At 44.1% G+C, this 15758-nt stretch overlaps 1 protein-coding gene across 1 annotated transcript in view; it reads left to right on the plus strand.

Annotated features, from left to right (window-relative positions):
* The window catches only part of LOC311147062 (calsyntenin-2-like), a gene marked incomplete at its 5' end in the record, with an annotated part of 260551 nt that overhangs the window by 238528 nt on the left and 6265 nt on the right, over positions 1–15758 (plus strand). The window contains 5 exons of the mRNA XM_084183679.1: positions 4196–4407; positions 4522–4689; positions 4960–5105; positions 5216–5336; positions 7476–7663. Of these exons, the coding sequence (XP_084039805.1) occupies positions 4196–4407; positions 4522–4689; positions 4960–5105; positions 5216–5336; positions 7476–7663 (835 nt within the window). The remainder of the gene's footprint in view (positions 1–4195; positions 4408–4521; positions 4690–4959; positions 5106–5215; positions 5337–7475; positions 7664–15758) is intronic.

Below are 15758 nucleotides of genomic sequence, written 5' to 3' on the forward strand. Positions count from 1 at the left end.
GAGTGCATTTGGATGATCCAGAAGAGGATTGGGAGAATGTCATATGGTCAGATGAAACCAAAATAGAACTTTTTGGTAAAAACTCAACTCGTCGTGTTTGGAGGACAAAGAATGCTGAGTTGCATCCAAAGAACACCATACCTACTGTGAAGCATGGGGGTGGAAACATCATGCTTTGGGGCTGTTTTTCTGCAAAGGGACCAGGACGACTGATCCGTGTAAAGGAAAGAATGAATGGGGCCATGTATCGTGAGATTTTGAGTGAAAACCTCCTTCCATCAGCAAGGGCATTGAAGATGAAACGTGGCTGGGTCTTTCAGCATGACAATGATCCCAAACACACCGCCCGGGCAACGAAAGAGTGGCTTCATAAGAAGCATTTCAAGGTCCTGGAGTGGCCTAGCCAGTCTCCAGATCTCAACCCCATAGAAAATCTTTGGAGGGAGTTGAAAGTCTGTGTTGCCCAGCGACAGCCCCAAAACATCACTGCTCTAGAGGAGATCTGCATGGAGGAATGGGCCAAAATACCAGCAACAGTGTGTGAAAACCTTGTGAAGACTTACAGAAAACGTTTGACCTGTGTCATTGCCAACAAAGGGTAAATAACATAGTATTGAGAAACTTTTGTTATTGACCAAATAGTTATTTTCCACCATAATTTGCAATGTGATTTTCTGGATTTTTTTTCCTCATTTTGTCTGTCATAGTTGACGTGTACCTATGATGAAAATTACAGGCCTCTCTCATCTTTTTAAGTGGGAGAACTTGCACAATTGGTGGCTGACTAAATACTTCCCAGAATGTGTTTATCAAACCTTCATTTGTGTATTTCACACAAACAAATACAGCCGAGGTAAAGAATTGTGGTTCTCTGGGGAAAGAGAGAGGGAATGAAAGGGGGAAGTGTTTTGATGGAGGGAGAGTGAGAGTGTGGTCTCTCTGTGTCTGATATGCTAATCAAGAGTGTTAGAGGGGAGAGGTGTGCTGTGTCCCTCTCTTTACATCTCCCCTCAGTAACCACACAATTCCGCCCCACCGCGCCACGGCTGAGAGGGCCGCTGGGTTGCCATTGCGCCGCGGTTGCCGATGGAGCTGTGGTTGCCGGAGCCGACATTGCATCAGCTGATGATGAGGATAGGAATGAGGGCCATGAAGGCAATCTGCTGTGTCAGGGTTTCTCAAGCCAGAGAGCACTCCGAGAGGGAAGGTTGATCATTAGATTAATATAGCGCTGTTAAGACTGACTGGCTGGCAGACTAGGTGGGTCGTTTTCTCTCTCTCTCTCTCTTTCTCTCTCTCTCTCTCTCTCTCTCTCTCTCTCTCTCTCTCGCTGTCTCTCTCTCTCTCTCTCTCTCTCTCTCTCGCTGTCTCTCTCTCTCGCTGTCTCTCTCTCTCGCTGTCTCTCTCTCTCTCTCTCTCTCTCTCTCTCTCTCTCTCTCTCTCTCTCTCTCTCTGTCTGTCTCTCTGTCTCTCTCTGTCTCTCTCTCTCTCTGTCTCTCGCTCTCTCGCAAAAGAAGAGATAGAAAGATAGTATGCAGTCGTATAGGAGTTCATGAAATTTATTGGTAATGAAATGCAGGCCAAAAACAAGATAGGAAGTGAGAGTGGAAGAGTGGAGAGAAAGAAATAGTGTGAAATAAGCAATGAAATGAACTGCTAAACAAATGCAGGCCCAAATAAGAGCGGGAATGAGAAAAGATGAGGTTGTGTGGTCTAACAAGAGGTCATGAAAGGTACTGCTAAGTGAAAAAAGGTGTGTGTGTGCACGTCTGTCTGCGCATGTGCGGGCGTACATGTTGTGCCTGTGTGTGTGCGCCCATGTGTGCGTGTCTACACCAACTCAAAATGGACGACTGTGGTGGATAGTGGACTCCTGTCACAGGAGCTGTAATAGGATTAGTCTAACGCAGGAGAACTCAGAGCACTGCCTTGTATAAAGAGAGATGGCTCCTCCTATTCAGCAGGCACTTTCATGCTCCATATGGTCCTGGTTGCGTCCCAAATGCCACCCTATTGTCTACATGGTGCACTACTTTTGACCAGGGCTCATAGGGAATAAGTAGGCAATAGGGTGTCATTTGGGAAGCAAATTCTTAATAGTGTTTCTGGTCAAGTGGCATTTATTTAGTGAGGGCCCTAGTTTAGTGTGGAGACTTTGCTACACCCCACAGACTTTTTACAGGTGTTGTTCGGGGTAATTGTTTGTGGAGTTACAGCCAATTTTGCTTATCAGATAAATCTACACACACGATTGCAGGTGCACGCACGCAGGCACACACACACACACATGCACGGACCTGCATGCACACGCATCCACACCGGAGTGCCAAGTCTGGGACCAAAAGGCTCCTGAACAGCTTCTACCCCCAAGCCATTAGACTGCTGAGCAGTTAGTTAATAAAATGGCTACCTGGACTATTTGCATTGACCCAGTTTTTTTTTTTACCGTGACTCTCTTGCACTGGCTCTATGCACACTCACTGGACTCTACCCACACACTCACACACTACACTGACACTCCAACACACACACACACACACACACACACACACACACACACACACACTACATACGTTCTCATACACAAAACACACACATGCATATTGACGCCACACACACACACACACACACAATTTCACACTCTTTCACACTCTTCACATACGCTGCTGCTACTCTGTTTATCTATCCTGATTGCCTAGTCACTTTTACCCCTACCTACATGTACATATTATCTCAACTACCTCGTACCCCTGCACATTGACTCAGTACCGGTACTCCTTGTATATAGCCTCGTTATTTTTATTTTATTGTGTTACTATTTCCTTTTTTGCTAATTTTTCTTACTTTTTAACTCTGCATTGTTGGGAAAGGGCTCATAAGTAAGCATTTCACGGTAAAGTATACACCTTTTGTATTCAGCGCATGTGACATACATTTGTTTTGATTTTGATTTGACACACACAACACACAACACAAAACAACACAACACACACACTCTTCCTATTCAAATACATGTAAATACACAGACACACACATAAAGACATCCCATTCAAAGCCAGTCTGTTATTTAGTTAAGGAGAACAATGAGTCTTAATACATGTTTCATTTAGGCCTAGTTATTACCATGGTAAAGCAGTCCAATCAGTATTTGTAGCTAGTAAAGCCAGAAGCACCAGACTGTTATCATATAAACAAATAGACTGTTTTTAATTAGTGTGGGAAAGTAAATCTATGAATAAATAAGTGAGTGAAGAGCACTTTTCACCAACCCTTGAAAAGCGTAATTACTTGAGGCTTTAGGTGCCAATGTTTGTATTAATCCTGAGAGACTTCACTCTGCCCCCCTCAAACTGTAATGAACTTAGATGACAGCCAGCTTGTTTCCCCCAGACTGCCTGGGTGGCAGGACAGCTCCTCACTCTGGGTAGGAGGCCCTTAGAATCTAGATCCGATCGTAATCTAGTCGTAATCTAGTATGAATAAATGCAAAACTGATCTTAAATCAGTGTCTAGGGGCAACTTCGTCTGAGTACTACTTAAATAGTAGTAACAGTGAAAGGTAGAGAGAATGGCACATCCAGAAACAACTCCTAGGCCCTAAGCCCTTACCCCTATGCACAAGTGTGTAGGAGGTAGGTACAGTGAATGTAGAAATATACAATTAAAATGTTTCTTTGTTTGGGGGTTTCGCTTCATGTCAACCGTTGGCTGAGAAAGTGTTACATTGTGTTGATAAAACATTTCATAATTAGTATACGTGTGTGTGTGTGTGTGTGTGTGTGTGTGTGTGTGTGTGTGTGCTTGTGTGTGTTATTGGAAATGGGCAGCTTGGAGCCATCTGTCTGAAAAGCACATCACTCCCAAAAAATCTGAAAAGCTGCGGAGTTCTTTGCCAACAGAAGCCACTTGCAATTAAAATTGGACAAATATTAGAAGTCCACTTTCACTGCCTCAATCACAATCTGTATTTACAGTATCTGTTTCTCACCTCTGAAATTAAAATGAAAAGTGCCTAGTCATTAATTGTCAGGACCAGAAAGAGTATTTAGGCTGTGTTCTCTTGGGTGAAAGCACAAATTAACGGTGCCACACAAAGCAATTTATGCCATTTCGATTCCAGTATGAAATAGCAATTATGTCTATCTCCATTTTCTTCTACTTTCCCCTTCTCCTCCTGTTGTTTTTGGGAGCTCAGGTGTTTCGGGGAGGACATATGCATCTCCATCCCAGACATTAAGGCTTTAGTAATGGTCCTGCCACCCAGCGAGCCACGGATCACCATCGCTGGTTCAGATCGACTCGTCAGGCCTGCTGCCGACCTGCGTGGAGCCATGGGCGTGGCACCCTTCAAGGAGCTGAGCATCACCAGCACTGTAACCAAGGGCGACGGTGTGCCGTTCAGCGCAGGTGGGTGGGGGGCGGTTACCGTGGATACATGTTGATCAGCATGATGTGATCCCAACTAGTCAAGTTGTAAAAGTGTGTGTTTGATTTTGTGTGTGTTTGTGTATATGTGTGTAGTCTACAGGCCTGGTGTTCTGGAGGCGATGCACAACCTGGATTACTGTGATGTCCTGGTGATTGGAGAGGAGCTCAACCCAGAGCACGAGAGTCTGGAGATTCACCACAGCTCTCTAATGGGGAAACACCTGGACGCCACAAACTCCACCTCAGGAATATCCATATATGGTATGTACCATCATTAATTACTGAATCAAGGATACTGCGTGTTCAATTCATAAGGCATTATTTATGTCACACATTTCATACACACTTTCAACATCTTGCCATGTGTCACCTGCTTAGCAGTCGTATCAGAAGCTATACAAGATATTAAAGCTGTGTCTTGAGAAAAACACTGGGCCCACTTTTGAGCCCTGTGGGACACCATCTATATTTGGTTTGGACCCCCAGGGACACCTTTGGTAATAATGCCTTTTCTCCGGTCTTTTTCCCTAGGTGTGGACTCCATGGCCCACTATGAGGAGGCCCTAAGGCAGGTGTGCTACAGGAACTGGCGCCCGGCGACCCTGAATAACAGGAGGTTCAGGCTCACCTGCTCCGAGCTCAATGGACGCTACACCAGTAACGAGTTTAATTTGGAGGTCAGGGAAGAAACGGTTTCCTTTTTCACTTCACCCCTTCCCCACTCTATTTTTGTCTGCGCCAGTAGCCATCTCCATACTGACTGATATGTTCTTTGTCCCACCTTCAGGTTAACGTCCTTCACAACGCAGCACCTGTAGAGTATGTCAATCACATGGCTGTCCAATCCCAGTACATGCGGTCTGTGCATCATCCACTAATGGTACACTCTGTCAATTCCCACATCTCAGGTAAGGCACCCAGCAGTGCGCACACACACACACACACACACACACACACACACACACACACACACACACACACACACACACACACACACACACACACACAGTGAAGACCTGAGGGTGTGTTTTGTTGAACTGGAGGGGGATCCAGATTAGGCTAAGCCTTCAGGTCATACACACACAGACACACGCTGTCTCGGTCTCCCTCTCTCAGTGTCACACACATGCAAACACACACACACACATACACAGGACTGAGTGATCCTCCCAAGGGTAGAGAGGACACAGCACACGGCAGAGGGAACTGGGGATCTCTGCCCTATTGGGTACAGAGAGAGCCGAGAGTAGAGACACTGCTCAATGGAAAGAATGTGGCATCAGATTTCTACGGTTTTACCACAAGAACAGAAAGCCAGTCCCCCCATACAGTGGGGAGAACAAGTATTTGATACACTGCCTATTTTGCAGGTTTTCCTACTTACAAAGCATGTAGAGGTCTTTAATTTTTATTATAGGTACACTTCAACTGTGAGAGACGGAATCTAAAACAAAAATCCAGAAAATGACATTGTATGATTTTTAAGTAATTAATTTGCATTTTATTGCATGACATAAGTATTTGATCACCTACCAACCAGTAAGAATTCCGGCTCTCACAGACCTGTTAGTTTTTCTTTAAGAAGCCCTCCTGTTCTCCACTCATTACCTGTATTAACTGCACCTGTTTGAACTCGTTACCTGTATAAAAGACACCTGTCCACACACTCAATCAAACAGACTCCAACCTCTCCACAATGGCCAAGACCAGAGAGCTGTGTAAGGACATCAGGGATACAATTGTAGACCTGCACAAGGCTGGGATGGGCTACAGGACAATAGGCAAGCAGCTTAGTGAGAAGGCAACAACTGTTGGCGCAATTATTAGAAAATGGGAGAAGTTCAAGATGACGGTCAATCACCCTCAGTCTGGGGCTCCATGCAAGATCTCACCTCGTGGGGCATCAATGATCATGAGGAAGGTGAGGGATCAGCCCAGAACTACACGGCAGGACCTGGTCAATGACCTGAAGAGAGCTGGGAACACAGTCTCAAAGAAAACCATTAGTAACACACTACGCCGTCATGGATTAAAATCCTGCAGCGCACGCAAGGTCCCCCTGCTCAAGCCAGCACATGTCCAGGCCCGTCTGAAGTTTGCCAATGACCATCTGGATGATCCAGAGGAGGAATGGGAGAAGGTCATGTGGTCTGATGAGACAAAAATAGAGCTTTTTGGTCTAAACTCCACTCGCCGTGTTTGGAGGAAGAAGAAGGATGAGTACAACCCCAAGAACACCATCCCAACCGTGAAGCATGGAGGTGGAAACATCATTCTTTGGGGATGCTTTTCTGCAAAGGGGACAGGACGACTGCACCGTATTGAGGGGAGGATGGATGGGGCCATGTATCGCGAGATCTTGGCCAACAACCTCCTTCCCTCAGTAAGAGCATTGAAGATGGGTCGTGGCTGGGTCTTCCAGCATGACAATGACCCGAAACACATAGCCAGGGCAACTAAGGAGTGGCTCCGTAAGAAGCATCTCAAGGTCCTGGAGTGGCCTAGCCAGTCTCCAGACCTGAACCCAATAGAACATCTTTGGAGGGAGCTGAAAGTCTGTATTGCCCAGCGACAGCCCCGAAACCTGAAGGATCTGGAGAAGGTCTGTATGGAGGAGTGGGCCAAAATCCCTGCTGCAGTGTGTGCAAACCTGGTCAAGACCTACAGGAAACGTATGACCAAACAAAGGTTTCTGTACCAAATATTAAGTTCTGCTTTTCTGATGTATCAAATACTTATGTCATGCAATAAAATGCAAATTAATTACTTAAAAATCATACAATGTGATTTTCTGGATTTTTGTTTTAGATTCCGTCTCTCACAGTTTAAGTGTACCTATGATAAAAATTACAGACCTCTATATGCTTTATAAGTAGGAAAACCTGCAAAATCGGCAGTGTATCAAATACTTGTTCTCCCCACTGTACATACATTTTTTATATCACATTAATAAGAATAATATACACTACTTTCAATGTAATGAAACAGTGAAGTGATTTTGTAATTTCAGGTGAACTTACCCTTTAAACACGCTTCTCCCCCCACAGGCACCCCTCCAGCTGCCACAGTCGTGGTAGTGATCTGTATAGCCGCCCTGGTGGTTATAGTGGTGGTAGGCATCTACAGGCTCCATAGTACCCACCAGGACAGCTCCAAGAGTGAGGAGGATGGAGCCACAGACCCAGAGATGGACTGGGACGACTCCACCCTCACCATCACAGTCAACCCTATGGAGGTGAGAGGACATAACACAAAGGAATTCCCAGAGAAGGCACTGTCAACTAAATCAACTCCAAGGCACTTGTGAAGATCTGCATTGTTTGAATGATTGATTAGGTCACCTCTAGGTCTACTGGAATGGCTAGGGGTTGATTTGTGATTGGGGTTTATTATATGGATTGCATTACATTTATTACATTGACACTGTTTTGGTATTAGATTTAGGAATTGGGTTTTGTAGCAAGGATATTACTTTTGTCCTTTAATAAGTTATATTATCAATGATCACGTACAACTAAGGCCAGACAGCACCTGCAGGGAGGATTTCTGATCAATAGCTTTGAAGTGTTCAGGTAGGCCTCCACACTACAGCAAACACAGAAAAATAGGAGGGGTGCTCGACAACAATGACAAAAATCCAACAAAGGCTTGCCAAGAAAAACTGCCAAAAGGACTAATTCAAGGCAGAGAGGAGTTGGAGCGCTCATCAAAAAAGGCAGAGATTGGTTATTTTAGCTCACTTTATCCATTGATCAGAATGAGTTGTACAGGTGACAGACTGCACTTATCTCCTATTTATAGCCTATTGGCCTACTGAGACACATCAATGTAAATAACATGATTCAAGGTGAATGGCAAATAATCATAATAATAATAATAAAAATAATAATAATAATAATAAGAAGAAGAAGATGAAGAAGAAGAAGAAGAAGAAAATCTTGTGTCTCATTGAACAATAGGCCATGCCAAAATAAAGTCTAATTAAAAACAAATTACTGTTTTAAATGAGAAGTAGGCATTGGTCTGAAACCGAAAAAGAAAGGAAATTCAAGTGAGCACCACAATGCCTATTCCACCCATGCTCTACCAAGGTTTTCCAGCACACAGCTTTGGCCTACTACAGTAGCTACAGTGGGGAAAAAAAGTATTTAGTCAGCCACCAATTGTGCAAGTTCTCCCACTTAAAAAGATGAGAGAGGCCTGTCATTTTCATCATAGGTACACGTCAACTATGACAGACAAATTGAGAAAAAAAAATCCAGAAAATCACATTGTAGGATTTTTAATGAATTTATTTGCAAATTATGGTGGAAAATAAGTATTTGGTCAATAACAAAAGTTACTCAATACTTTGTTATATACCCTTTGTTGGCAATGACACAGGTCAAACGTTTTCTGTAAGTCTTCACAAGGTTTTCACACACTGTTGCTGGTATTTTGGCCCATTCCTCCATGCAGATCTCCTCTAGAGCAGTGATGTTTTGGGGCTGTCGCTGGGCAACACAGACTTTCAACTCCCTCCAAAGATTTTCTATGGGGTTGAGATCTGGAGACTGGCTAGGCCACTCCAGGACCTTGAAATGCTTCTTACGAAGCCACTCCTTTGTTGCCCGGGCGGTGTGTTTGGGATCATTGTCATGCTGAAAGACCCAGCCACGTTTCATCTTCAATGCCCTTGCTGATGGAAGGTTTTCACTCAAAATCTCACGATACATGGCCCCATTCATTCTTTCCTTTACATGGATCAGTCGTCCTGGTCCCTTTGCAGAAAAACAGCCCCAAAGCATGATGTTTCCACCCCCATGCTTCACAGTAGGTATGGTGTTCTTTGGATGCAACTCAGCATTCTTTGTCCTCCAAACACGACAAGTTGAGTTTTTACCAAAAAGTTCTATTTTGGTTTCATCTGACCATATGACATTCTCCCAATCCTCTTCTGGATCATCCAAATGCACTCTAGCAAACTTCAGACGGGCCTGGACATGTACTGGCTTAAGCAGGGGGACACGTCTGGCACTGCAGGATTTAAGTCCCCGGCGGCGTAGTGTGTTACTGATGGTAGGCTTTGTTACTTTGGTCCCAGCTCTCTGCAGGTCATTCACTAGGTCCCCCCGTGTGGTTCTGGGATTTTTGCTCACCGTTCTTGTGATCAGTTTGACCCCACGGGGTGTGATCTTGCGTGTAGCCCCAGATCGAGGGAGATTATCAGTGGTCTTGTATGTCTTCCATTTCATAATAATTGCTCCCACAGTTGATTTATTCAAACCAAGCTGCTTACCTATTGCAGATTCAGTCTTCCCAGCCTGGTGCAGGTCTACAATTTTGTTTCTGGTTCCTTTGACAGCTCTTTGGTCTTGGCCATAGTGGAGTTTAGAGTGTGACTGTTTGAGGTTGTGGACAGGTGTCTTTTATACTGATAACAAGTTCAAACAGGTGCCATTAATAAAGGTAACGAGTGGAGGACAGGGGAGCCTCTTAAAGAAGAAGTTACAGGTCTGTGAGAGCCAGAAATATTGCTTGTTTGTAGGTGACCAAATACTTATTTTCCACCATAATTTGCAAATAAATTCATAAAAAATCCTACAATGTGATTTTCTGGATTCTTTTTTCTCAATTTGTCTGTCATAGTTGACGTGTACCTATGATGAAAATTACAGGCCTCTCTCTTCTTTTTAAGTGGGAGAACTTGCACAATTGTTGGCTGACTAAATACTTTTTTCCCCCACTGTATGTTGGTATATTGTACTTCAAACAATGTGTATGCAAGTTGCTTAGGATTCAAACCATCTCAAACAGCCTAATTCATACTCTTAGACGAGGTGCTCCTACAATAATGTGATTTGTAACGTATACAAGTTAAAGTTTTGGATTATTCGCACACCACACTAATCCCATTCCATTCCATTTTCAAGCTTGATTGAGCGAGCTGTTTTGTCTTGTAGTAATGTGGTGCCTCCCTGTATTTCCTTAAACCTTTTGATTTAGCAATACATGTCATTGAGAATAAAATATATTTCAGAATATCTTTTTTTGGTCAGTAGGTGGCGAACATAAAAACTGGTGGTGGTGTGTTGGACACAGTCACTCATTTACAGTTGTGGTCAAAGGTTTTGAGAATGACACAAATATTAATTTTCACAAAGTCTGCTGCCTCAGTTTTTATGATGGCAATTTGCATATACTCCAGAATGTTATGAAGAGTGATGAGATGAATTGCAATTAATTGCAAAGTCCCTCTTTGCCATGAAACTTAATCCCAAAAAAAAACATTTCCACTGCATTTCAGCCCTGCCACAAAAGGACCAGCTGACATCATGTCAGTGATTCTCTCGTTAACACAGGTGAGAGTGTTGACGAGGACAAGGCTGGAGATCACTCTGTCATGCTGATTGAGTTAGAATAACAGACTGGAATCTTTAAAAGGAGGATGGTGCTTGAAATCATTGTTCTTCCTCTGTTAACCATGGTTACCTGCAAGGAAACACGTGCCGTCATCATTGCTTTGCACAAAAAGGGCTTCACAGGCAAGGATATTGCTGCTAATAAGATCACCTAAATCAACCATTTATCGGATCATCAAGAACATCAAGGAGAGAGGTTCAATTGTTGTGAAGAATGCTTCAGGGCGCCAAGAAAGTCCAGCAAGCGCCAGGACCGTCTCTTAAAGTTGATTCAGCTGCGGGATCGGGGCACCACCAGTGCAGAGCTTGCTCAGGAATGGCAGCAGGCAGGTGTGAGTGCATCTACACGCACAGTGAGGTGAAAACTTTTGGAGGATGGCCTGGTGTCAAGAAGGGCAGCAAAGAAGCCACTTCTCTACAGGAAAAACATCAGGGACAGACTGATATTCTGCAAAAGGTACAGGGATTGGACTGCTGAGGACTGGGGTAAAGTCATTTTCTCTGATGAATCCCCTTTCCGATTGTTTGGGGCATGCCAACAGTAAAGCATCCTGAGACCATTCATGTGTGGGGTTGCTTCTCAGCCAAGGGAGTGGGCTCACTCACAATTTTGCCTAAGAACACAGCCATGAATAAAGAATGGTACCAACACATCCTCCGAGAGCAACTTCTCCCAACCATCTAAGAACAGTTTGGTGACGAGCAATGCCTTTTCCAGCTTGATGGAGCACCTTGCCATAAGGCAAAAGTGATAACTAAGTGGCTCAGGGAACAACACATCGACATTTTGGGTCCATGGCCAGGAAACTCCCCAGACCTTAATCCCATTGAGAACTTGTGGTCAATCCTCAAGAGGCGGGTGGACAAACAAAACCCCACAAATTCTGACAAACTCCAAGCATTGATTATGCAAGAATGGGCTGCCATCAGTCAGGATGTGGCCCAGAAGTTAATTGACAGCATGCCAGGGCGGATTGCAGAGGTCTTGAAAAAGAAGTGTCAACACTGCAAATATTGACTCTTTGCATAAACGTAATGTAATTGTCAATAAAAGCCTTTGACACTTATGGAATGCTTGTAATTATACTTCAGTATACCATAGTAACATCTGACAAAAATATCTAAAAACACTGAAGTAGCAAACTTTGTGAAGACCAATACTTGTGTCATTCTCAAAACTTTTGACCACGACTATAGAGGTCTATAGAGCCTGTCTGCATTCCTCATTTCTGTAATATTGACATAAACTCAGAAACACTTGTTTTGCAAACATGGTCCTGTTTTATCAATTGATGTTGATTGATTCATTACCTCTGTCAAATGAAAATGTAGCTTAAAGTTGTATTCAAATTTATTTTTGCCATAAAGATGGTGACGCTACAATAATACACATTTACAATAGGCCTCTGTCTAAAAATACATACAGTCTAATGATATACAGTATATATACATTATTTTAATAGCAGGATACTGTAAAGTCCATTATTCCTCTGAAGAGTATGAATTAGACTGTTTGAGAAGGTTTGAATCCTAAGCAACCTGCATACACATTGTTTGAAGTACAATACACCAATATAGCTACTGTAGTAGGTCAAAGCTGTGTGCTGGAAAACCTTGGTAGAGCATGGGTGGAGTAGGCATTGTGGAGTCCATGTGAATTTCCTTTCTTTTTCAGCTTCAGACCAATGCCTATTTCTCAAATAAAACATCGTTTTTTGTTTTTAATTTCCATGGTTTTTACACCGGAAGGTGATTTTCTGTTAAAGGTGCATTATACAACATTTCCACATGCAAAGCCTGATTATTTTGTAGCAACCAAAAGTCTGTCATTGCAGTGCTATTGTAACCTTTAATTCAGCCTCTGCCAAAAAGTCTGTCCCTTAATGGCACAGGTGGTGTGCTTGCATAACTGTAAGGGTTGCTGGTTTAAACCCTGGTCTGCTGGCTTTTGCCCTCTAATAGCTCAAATCAGTTTTGAACTAACTATTAAAGTATGTGTAGAATTTACCATAGATAGTCAAAAGTAATTGTCTACAGTTTTCAGAAGTTGAATAGCTCAGTTGATTGCAACAGTATTACATTGTAAATTATGACTCAATTCCCATTGAAAGCAAAGTAAAAGAAAACGGTTTTAAGGCATTGACTTTTGAAGGTCAGATAACTCAGCCATAGAGACTAAACAAAGATATCCCCATGTACACTAGATCCACGTCTTTCTTGTTTGTGCCTTTTACAGGTTATTTCTAGCCTAAAGCGTTGCGGAGTTATGCATCCTATACATTTATATAATCCGGATTTTGGGGGTGCCATTAGCCCCCTTCCCCCACCACTAGAGCTGTGCCACTGGAATGGCCCTGCATGACAGAGTTGTTTAAATATCCAACACGGGGCTAGTCCAGCATCCAGATTGGCGCTGTAAAATCAATCAAGACGGTCAATTGGCAGAGTTGTTAGTTTGTCACTGTTGATCAACACTTAATTTTGGATTAAAATGTCAAGAAGACAGGAGAAGGAGCATACTGGAATTGATTATGGATGTTAGAAATTGTTTTTCTGACGCTAGCAAGCATGCATTTACACACTGCAGTCAGTGCACAACCAAGGCGCTGTTTACATTTAGCAAATTTTCCCCCAACATCGGACACCCCCTAACTTCGGACACTCTCTAGCGGTTGGAGGACTAAATCACCTAGAGCTCAACATTTAAATGGACTGGAAAATAACGGTAAGTTTTGCGACTAACGACAGACACCCTTCTAGCTAGCTGACCACCGATTTTCAGTGCAATTTATGTAAGTTAGGTTTTGAGAGTTTTCAAAAAAGTTATATGTATACATTTTGTGGAACACGCTGCATATTGTAAAATTTGACTGCGCGAAGGACCACACATAATTTAATATCCAACTTTTTACCTCTGAAATATAGCTAACGGATTTTCTAATGTTGCTAGCTTAGTTGCTAAATGTTGATAGAACTGCTAAGTAAGCAAAAAGGAAAGAAATTGTAAGCGTTAGATAATACATATCACGAAAACAGCGGAATGTTGTCGAGCTTTACCGTATCAAAATTGGAGTCCTCTGACGGAGGCGTTTTGCACAATCTGCAAATATGTATTTGGAACTTTGAACCATTAACTTTTTGACACCTATCACTGTTGGCTATGTTTCATCTTACAACAGCTACATAGAGGCAGTATTTAGTCAAATGTTACAATGTATGCATCAATATTAGACTAATTGGGACACTCATTTTCATTACAGATAACATAAAACAAAAAACGTGGGTACACTTTCAGTTATTGTGAAAACTTTCATCACCTTTCAATGCCTTAGCTTTGAAATGTAAATGTTTATACATATTCAGATTGAGTTATCTTTCTAAAATGTGTATAGTATGCCAAGTTATTTAGCTACATGTATTAACACCACAGCATGAAGTCAAGAGGAAGCAGTGGAGTGAGGTGGACATGTTCCATGCCATGGAGGACTGCGTGGCAGGGATGGCTATCCGCCAGGCTGCCAAGGTTAGGCATCTTTTGTTTTTAGGAGATTACCATGTGTATGTGAATTGTATCTGCTAGTAACAGTTTTCTTTTCTTATTTACCAAGGTGCATGGTGTACCTCGGCAGACCCTGGCGGACAGGCTGAGCGGCCGGGTGACCCATGGTTGTCGCAGTGGACCACCCACATTGCTTACTGTATCTACTGCGCCAGCCATGGGTTCCCCTTCACCAGACAGAGGCTGATGAAATACGGCGACAAAATCCGCAGGTATTTGGTGTTTTATGTGTTTATGTATGTAGACTGGTGGACTGACTGTTCTCAATGTGTGTGATGTAAATGTGGATGTGTATGGTGATGCCAAAACAAACATTTTCATCCTGGATGGACAATTATATATTCTATTCTATTGTAGGTTTCGGCACCCAGGGGAAACAATCCCACCACTGGATAGGTGGTGGGAAATGTTGAGGAGGAGGTACAAGAACCTGAGCATGAGGAGGCCGGACACCCTGGACAGGGCGAGAGCTGAGTGTGCCACACGTCTGACAATGGACACCTTCTTCACTTCTTATGAGAAGCACTTGGAGGAGAGTGGGTTGAGGGAGAAACCCAGACAAATCTATAACTGCGATGAGTCTGGGTTTCGTAGCGACCAGAGCAGGCACAAAGTGCTGGCTCCCCGGGGCGCAAAACACGTGTACCAGCAGGCTCCGGGGACCAAGGAGCACATCACAGTGCTGGCCTGTTTCAACGCAGCTGGGGAGGACGTCCCCCTATTTATCATCTACCCCAAGTGTTTCCCCGGTGGACACTACACACTGGGAGGCCCCCCCCCAAGCCACTGAAGGGTCCCATTTAATGCCGTCTCGGTACCTACCGGGTCCCACCACCGCCTCTCCTGGAACCAGCAGCACTGTGCCGTCCATCAGCACCTCCTCCCCAGTGACCACAGGAGGACCCTCAGCCCCTGCTCCAGTCCCAGTCCCAGCCCTAGCTCTAGAAGAGCACCCCCTAATAGAGGGGGGGCTGATAGTGAAGGACCTGGGGCACATCCTCACTGTCCTGAAGTATCGGCTAGACCAATACAGAAGACTCCCTGTGGTCGCCACATGCCTCACCGGGGAGGAATACACGCGCCAGTGGCAGGAGAGGGGTGAGAAGGAGAGGGCCGAGGCAGAGGAGAAAGAGCGTCGGGCAGCCCTCAGAACATAGAGGGCACAGGAGAGGGCTGCCATGGATTAGACCATTGACGCCATCGCCTCTGCTGGACCCCCTGCTGGAACCACTCCTGACAGCTGCATCACCACTGCCAGTGCCTCCCAGTGTGCAACACCTGTAGGAGCCGCCAGAGTCCCCAGCTGCAGAAGAAGGCCACGTGCCTACTCTCCCAGCCACACCATCGGCGGTTTTGTCCACCACCACCAC

Source organism: Coregonus lavaretus (assembly GCF_964263955.1).
Source record: "Coregonus lavaretus genome assembly, chromosome: 19".
In the NCBI taxonomy this organism is placed as follows: domain Eukaryota; kingdom Metazoa; phylum Chordata; class Actinopteri; order Salmoniformes; family Salmonidae; genus Coregonus; species Coregonus lavaretus.